At 45.2% G+C, this 7,782-nt stretch overlaps 1 protein-coding gene across 1 annotated transcript; it reads right to left on the bottom strand.

Moving 5' to 3' along the window:
• Positions 1 to 2,127: 2,127 nt before the first annotated feature.
• On the bottom strand, positions 2,128 to 7,494 carry LOC147889231 (uncharacterized). The gene is made up of 11 exons (XM_087392006.1): positions 7,258 to 7,494; positions 6,658 to 7,068; positions 6,336 to 6,543; positions 6,015 to 6,256; positions 5,160 to 5,842; positions 4,782 to 5,081; positions 3,861 to 4,240; positions 3,467 to 3,739; positions 3,131 to 3,336; positions 2,357 to 3,025; positions 2,128 to 2,226 (listed from the first exon to the last, which is right to left on the bottom strand). Exons 1-11 carry the CDS (start codon positions 7,492 to 7,494, stop codon positions 2,128 to 2,130), a joined length of 3,708 nt encoding a protein of 1,235 aa, XP_087248132.1.
• Positions 7,495 to 7,782: the final 288 nt, after the last annotated feature.

Here is a 7,782-nt window from a genome sequence, read left to right as displayed (position 1 = left end):
CCTGTCGAGACAGCCTACCACCACCACCATCGGAGAGGAGATACATGGAAGCACTTCTATGATGATGAATTGATTACTGAGGAGTAGTATATCCGGGCTATTAGAGTGCTCCCTAGGTATTTAAAAATAATTAAATTATGTCAATATTGTAAATAAAGATTTGATTTTTCATACATTGATACATGTTCTCCCTCATTTATGGGGCCCTAGGACTGATCATGAGAAAGAAGATAAGGAAGAAGGGAGTGAGGATGCAGAAAACTTAGATTAGATGTGAAAGTAGTGCTAGCTACTCTTTTTTGTACTTGAAGCCATTGGCTTGGCTTCGTGCCTCTCTTGTATATACACTCCTCTTATTTTTTGTACTTGAATCCATAGGATGTGGCTTGGCTTCGTGCTATATGTACATACAAGCACTTTTTGGGCTATGAATTAATATACACTCTCTTTATTTTTTTGACTTTCAATTTCCTTGTGCAATGTTACATCAATGAATGCCTTGTGAACTAAACGTTTTGGAGTTGTAATGCTTTATTCGGAATTGTAATCGTTGGCTATAGACGTGCTTGGAATCATGCTAATTAAAATACGGTTGGCTGTAAGAATTGAATTGGACAATGTGGAAATGGGATTCTTGTAACCACATAGCATACACAGTATTCTGTTTAACCACACAAAATTCTGCTTTTATTAAAAAAAAGATTCTATAGAGCATCTATAAGTGCGTCTATGTACACGTCTTTCTTTTTTTTTAAAATTTTTATAGACCATCTAAAAGCGCGTCTATAGATGCGTCTGTCTGTTATATAGACGTGCCTATAGATGTGGGTCTGTAGATGCATAAATAGATGCAAATAGACACGCCCGTAAGTTTGTTTTTTAGTTAAGGAAACACGTCTGTGTGCGTGTCTGTGGATGCTTTGTGTTGTGGAAGACTACACAAGATCAGTTGCACGAGTGAATAAGCACTTCTTAGGCAATGAGCAAAAGCTATTCAAAAAGTGTAAGAGGCCAAGAGCCAAGAGAGTTGTAGGCATTCTACGAGAAGCCCCCACTCATGCAAATGTAGACTCCATGGTGGATAGTATAGACGTAGCACATCAAGAATGTGAGGCTACGATGGATGATACAATAGCATGAATCCAATTCTAACCCCACACACACAACACACATGACATTGTGATTTGAATAAAGTATAAAATTGTGAATGGGTTTGCTCGTTGCACACTTATATATATAACTTCAAAATAGTATTTTAAGGTCCAAGTATGCCAAAATATTAATAGCTTAATAATCAATATTAAGAATCCCAAAAAAATAGTGAAAAAATATGGATATCATATATTCAAATAGATGGCAAATGCCAGATACAAAAGCTTGCCATTTATAAGAGCTTAAAGCTATTGTGAGGGTATCAAATTACCAATCACAAAATTCACATATAGACACTAAAAACTCAGCCGACAACGTGGGCACATGCATGTCTCATATCAAGCAAATAAGATAAAACATATAGCCAAAAGGGATAACATAGAACCCAATAAATGCAACAAAAACTGTCTGACGAGCAAGACATTGTTATGCATCTTCATTGCTTTTAGGAAGGGCTCCAATAGAGGCAAGCAACAGACATGGTTGCCATTGTAGGCAAGAAATAGATTGTTGTCTCAATCTCATGTAACCGCATCCCCTCCAAAGCAGCTCTATGCTCCATGCAAACAAGTGTTTGATTTCGTTAAGCTTGCGAATGAATGGATCATAGTGTTGTCAGCCACTTCATCGATCCTTTGGCTTTTCAAGCCCTAGTTCTCCTCAAAGCGTGGCAATAAATTCCCTAAACCTCACAAAAACTAGCTACACCCAATCATGCTTTAGCCCTCAACTCCCATGGTAACAAACACAAGGTTCTAAATAGAAGCATTGTGAGTCCTATATTTTATCTCTCATTTGAATATGCTAGTGGAAGCATCTGATAGTTTGTCCTAACTGGACTGCGATTCAATATGAGCCATTTTCTATTAATGTATTAATGAGAGAACATAGTTGTAACCATGGGAGAGATCCGCACGTTCAACATGAGGAATTTAAACCATTGGATGTTAAGGGCGGCCAAGCCGTTTCTCTCTCTCAATTGCGTTTGATCTTGGCTACTACGACAAGCGCAGGGTTGCAGCATTCTTCCCCAGGATCGTCTCCAACCATGCTATCCACAGCTGTGGCAGGAAGCTGAAAAATGTCGGATACTTGTCGTGTTAACTTCAGGAGGGATCCGATTTGTGGCAGGAAGAAACATGTCGGACACGTTGTCGTGTTAACTTCAAGTTTAGAACAGAAGGGATCCGATTTGTAAATACACCAGCATTGCAACCAAGATCACGATAAGGAAATTACGGAGATAACCAAAGAGAGAACGCCCTTTGGAAGACACGTCCCATATCTGCACCGCGGTTCCTGCCCTATCGGTGGTTTTCTGTTCATCAGTTCCCGAGAAACTCTCTAGGATGAGAGGGAAAACATCTCGAGCAGCAAACTCTCCAATCAACAGATCAGAGTGTCCATAACCATGGACAACATGACGTCGGTGGCAGAGCTCGGGATGATGGCGCTGCATCAATGCATGCGCTCTCTCTGACGTTGTGGGAGTGACTAGCAACGATCTTCCTCCTGAGATATACGTCGTTGGCACTGCAAGTCGCCCGATGAATGGTAGATACTTGTCCTTCCCATTGCAATCTACGACCTTGCCAGCTCTACAGATAGTTCTGAGTTGTAGAAAGCCAGTTGCAGGCAGCCTTACCAAGGTCTCCTTGCTCACCCATTCGTGTAGTCTCTCACTCACATTCTCATGCCAGAACGCATTCCCAAAAATACCTGAAAACAAGTTGCATTCTCTGCAACCGCAGCGTTCTACCCTAGGGATGAGGTTGGAAACGCGCTTTAGTAGGCGGTGCCTCCAGTTCTCGTTGGAGCTAGTCTCGGTAAAGGAAAGGACGGCGTTATTCGTCCCGAGTAGTTTTATGGATATCTGTGAAACACCACACCGCTGTCAGGAACTGATATCTCTTGCGAATCATTGAAAATCTTCGTATAATCGAAGCTCCATACTTGAAAATTCGCACCACGCACTTACAGGAATGAGAGGCAGAACTAGCTTCACCGTCGCGAGCCGCGTCACGTCGAAGAACATAGAGGAATTAGTGCATGTTAGGGAAGCGACCCATGAGATTGGCACGTGCCCACCGAGAAGGGCCATATGGATAACCAGTCCTCCTATGCAGTGAGCCACAACATGTAAAGGGGCCAGCTTCCCTCGGATCACCGCTATCTTGGAGAAGGCTGCGAGTCCATTAACATCAAATCAATTAGCTCTCACACGAATTTTTGAAGGCTAAATAATCTGTGTGAGCTACGATAGGCACCTATGGAGTGCTTGTGTATTGAGGAGACGTCTTCCATTACGTCATACCTGCAGGCAAATCATAGTGCGCAATATCGTCAAAAGTAAAGGGTATAGTGGAGCAGTTGGAGAAGTGCAGCCGCAATTGGAGGAGCCAGACCTCGTATCCGCTCTTGAGAAGAGTACGCACGAGATCATTCTCTTCGGTGGGAAGGTAATAGCTTTCCCCGGAGTACCCATTGAGGAGCACAACGCAGCGGGGATCCTCCCTTTCATTCGCATCCGTCGACGAAGGTTTTGGGCCAGGCAGCCACTGCCAGCAGCTGATGTGAGCTCCATCATCTGCGTGGGAATTAGAACGAGGATTGACACGTTATAAAAGGTAGCTCGATAAAGCTGCTCTACTTGATTCGTGCAAAATATTGGTTCAGATTAAGGGAAGAAACAGATGCTTCTCACTCACCTGTGGTGATGCCGTGCACGATGTGAGGAGGGTATGAAGCTGCAAATTCTGGGGAGGTGGATGGAGGGCAAGGATGGCTGGAGGCATGCGGTGCAGCAGGCGCTCCAAGGTAGTAAGTACGGAGGAGGCTGAGGGCAAGGGAGGAGATGAAGTGGAAGCAACGAGGTCCTCGCATGGTGATGAGAGAGTGGAGAAGTGCCATACAGTTTACGTGCAGAGTGCCTCGTAGAGGAGGAGAAGGAACGGCAGCGATGCCATTAACGTCCACCCCACCGCTGCTTCTCAGCTGCCAGAGAGCCACCTCTAGCGTTGTAGACTCCCTCCACGCCCATGCCCCGAGCAAGAAGGGCCTCATCTCCTTCTTTGCCTCCATCATGTACCTGCCAACCATCCATCAATCCATCAATTATCATCGATCACAACCAACTCATTAGTTTTCTTTATTAGATTCGTAGTTTCTTTCGACGTAGAGATTTGTTAATTGCTCTGAAAATAAGTATAACGATGGATGTAAGCGACATAGATTTACGGTCTAGTATGTGGTATTATACCATCTGTGTATCCCTGTTACTTGATTATCTTATGTAGATGCGATTTCTTGAACTTTCAGGGATTTTTCACGCATGGTTTTGTGACTGAAGGCTTTCTTTCACAATCATATCACCGTTTTATAGATCATGGTACTGTTAATGGAATCAGATTCAGTTTTCTACATGGATTCCAACTTTCCTCCATTGGTTATCAATTACATGTCAGCAGAACCTAGGTTCATAGATATTGTCCACCATCCACCTAGAGCACAGCCTCTAGTATCTACCCTCCTAAAATTGTCAAATTTTCCCACATCGTGGCAAAAATACAGAGAACAAACTCTAATATCTCTACAATTGCGGAGGAAGTGAGCTTGGCTGACAGACTTACATGGCTCCATTCTCACACGCCAGCAGCAACTCGTAATGCATGAACTGAGTGAAAGGTGTTCGCGAGCTCTTGCTGCACATGTCCACACTCCCGTCCACTATATGCAGCACCCCTGTCTCCACAGCTTGCATCCTAAACGTCCCTCCCACTCTTCCCTTGAGAATTCCATCCTCATCTGCAGCACTGCCCATCTCCATCACCACCTGCAACGTACATGGCAGACCCTCCATTTTTCCCTGGAGAGTTTCCCTCACCCTAGCTCCGCTAATTATCCTCTCCTCATCAGATGTCCGTTGCTTCCTTCTCTTCGCATCCATTGTTTGATCCACCAGCTTATAGGCACGACGTTCACCGCTTCCTTCTAGCTCATCACCGAACCCAATCCCTGAACTCTCAGCTTTCACTCTACGCTGCGCAGAAGCGCCTTTACTAGCCTTGTCTTCATTGTAATGCTGCAGTGCGTCCCGGACGAGGCAGCTTGAAATATGCTCCGCTACTGCAGTGATTGTGAAGGAAGGGTTCACTCCCACTGAACACGGAATGATTGAGGCATCGCATACGTACAACCCTTCATGGACTTCACCAGTACTTGTATCTTGAGCTGACGAGTTGTAGCCGGAGTCTCTCTCTTCGCTATCAACGGAAGAGCTCTTGATCGGTGCAATTGGGCGGAAGACCTGCCCATTAGGGGTGGTAACACCTTGCATTGCGTTTTTCCCCACTGTGCAACCGCCCAGAAGATGCACCGTCGTGTTCTTGAGGCTTGGCATGAACATCTCTCCCCCGATGCGTTTTGCAATCTTTACCACGGTACTTATTTTCTTCGGAATCAATCGATCGGTGGGCGGGAAAAACTTCACAAACCCACGGTCTCTGTCGAACTCGATCCGACCGTCTGCCGAATCGTGACCCATCATGTTCAGAATCAGAGAATCGCTGTCCCACGTTTTCAGCAAGCGCTTTAACTTATGCCAAATGCCATAGAAGAAGCCAAACCAAAAACCCCGGTGAGCAATGCACTGGAACAGCATGAACGAAAATCCATTCCCGAGAACAGCTCCCTAAAAATTCACGACAAGACCAAAAGGAGTGCTTGTCAAAAAATCATGAATCCGTTGAATCCCTAGCTTTCAAAGAATGTGCATGATGTGAACACTAATTATCGTTTGATCAGAAATGTTAGCGAAGTATGTAGTTGCATTCCCGTAGAATGACGGAATAGACGAACGGTACCTGAATGGTGAACCCGAGAGACGAAGTATATGACGTAGTAATAGATGGACCGGGCCTGTCAAACATGGGAGTATCTGCAAATGCCTTCTTGTCTATGGAATAGGCTTTGGTAGGCACACGAGTTCCTGATACGAAAGCTACGTTATTTCCATTGCAGCTGAATCCACAACCGAGCTTTTCTGAAACTCCAAGGCCTCTCATCTTGGACTGCAAGAGGATGTTCGTGGTTCCTAGAACACCGCCTGCAGAGATGACAGCTCTTATCAATGAACGCTGATACTCGCTTTATACTACAATTTATCAATCTTTCAAATAGTTTACCTGACAAAATGACGAAGTCTGCGGTAATGTAATCTGTTTCATCCATGTATACACGCCAACGTCGCTTTTGATTTCTAAATCTTTCGCATGTTCCTGCCTTAGTGCTTCTACACTCACATCCAAGATGGCCACAATCTTGGCAACGCTTTAGTGAGAAGTTTGGTAGGACGTAACGAGCTTCTTGTCTTGTCTGCACACTGGCGCCCGCCTGAAACCCACAGATTGGTCGATAGACATTAAGCTCAACGTTCTTTATTATGTTATACAATCTGTCAACAGGGATTCAAAGGCGCCAACCGTAAGTCTGACCTATGTATCATACCTGGATGGCGGCAGCAAGATAGTTTTTATCAATCGAGCTTTTGGCGTTGTATGGGCATCCTGTGAAACAATTGCCACAACCTGTGCAGGCATTCTGTGCGACAGCCCCTTCACCTGCGTCGGTTTTCTTGAACCGTACGCTGAGGTTTACATGATCCTTGGTGGCATCTTCGATCTCCCCTGCAACGGCATCCATTACTCTGTTGTGAGGAAACTCGTGAGGAGCCGATTCTGGCTGGAGCATGGCTCGAGCACGGCCTTCGGATACATGCCACTCTTTGTTCCATTCCTGCGGCCAACGTGGGTCCTTTCTTGTACGTGCTGAAGGAGGTAGGATCACGCCACCATTGATGAGGGAACCTCCTCCAAGGCCAGCACCCACGAAGGCAATGACGGAGCCCTGGAAGTGAACCTGGCGGGACGTGCAAGCCAGCATGCAATGTAATCAGCTTGTTACACCTACAGCCGACAGAGCTCTACCGGTGGAGAATACGCGTGAGCAGAGAATGAACTAACGAAAAACCAAGCAGGAATTCTATGCCCAAGAAAAACAATTATGTGAACGTAGAGGAAGGAGCAATTAAGTCATTTCGAAGCAAACCTGGTATAAGGCATCGCGTTTCCCGAAGTTCCCAAGCGGAGTATGCCAGCGGGTAGTAAGCAGTGTCTTCCAAGCGGAGGAAGGGAACTCATGAGCCTCCCATCGACGCCCCTTCTCGACAAGGCACACGTCCAAACCGGCTTGTGCGAGGCGTAAGGCAGCGACGGAGCCGCCATAGCCAGAACCAACCACCACAGCATCGTAAGACTGGATGTGGGCATTGTCGTGATGCTCCATGTAATATCTATTAATATTCAGAACTCTAATTCTATGGAACTGAAAGAGGAGACCTTGGGAGCCTGGCTATTGTTGCAGCGCAAGATCAGATCAGAGCTTATAGGCAATGAAGGATACGGTAGGGAAATTTTGCGTCGGCTAAAACCGACTCTCAGTGCATCGATTGTATTCTTCATTAATTCCTACTGTTTTCCGTGTATGCTGAAAGATGAACATGACAATTAAAAACTAGTATTCTAATTTCTCACCCAGGACTTCTATCAAAAACCTGCAAGACCAAGAAATAAA

The sequence above is a fragment of the Dipteris shenzhenensis genome, chromosome 20 (genome assembly GCF_047967505.1).
Source record: "Dipteris shenzhenensis isolate YYH24624 ecotype China chromosome 20, Dip_SZ_1.0, whole genome shotgun sequence".
Classification (NCBI taxonomy): domain Eukaryota; kingdom Viridiplantae; phylum Streptophyta; class Polypodiopsida; order Gleicheniales; family Dipteridaceae; genus Dipteris; species Dipteris shenzhenensis.
The sequence above is the reverse complement of the archived record's forward strand: the minus strand, read 5'-3'. Positions and strand labels throughout refer to the sequence as shown.

What these genes read in the sequence shown, in the direction of transcription:
- LOC147889231 (XM_087392006.1), bottom strand. Translation starts at nt 7,494, where the DNA reads ATGGAGCATCACGACAATGCCCACATCCAGTCTTACGATGCTGTGGTG. An exon ending in CTCTCGGGTTCACCATTCAG is followed by an intron (nt 5,843 to 6,014) that starts GTACCGTTCGTC and finishes GTGAATTTTTAG; the next exon opens with GGAGCTGTTCTCGGGAATGG. An exon ending in GCACTATGATTTGCCTGCAG is followed by an intron (nt 3,337 to 3,466) that starts GTATGACGTAAT and finishes ATGGACTCGCAG; the next exon opens with CCTTCTCCAAGATAGCGGTG.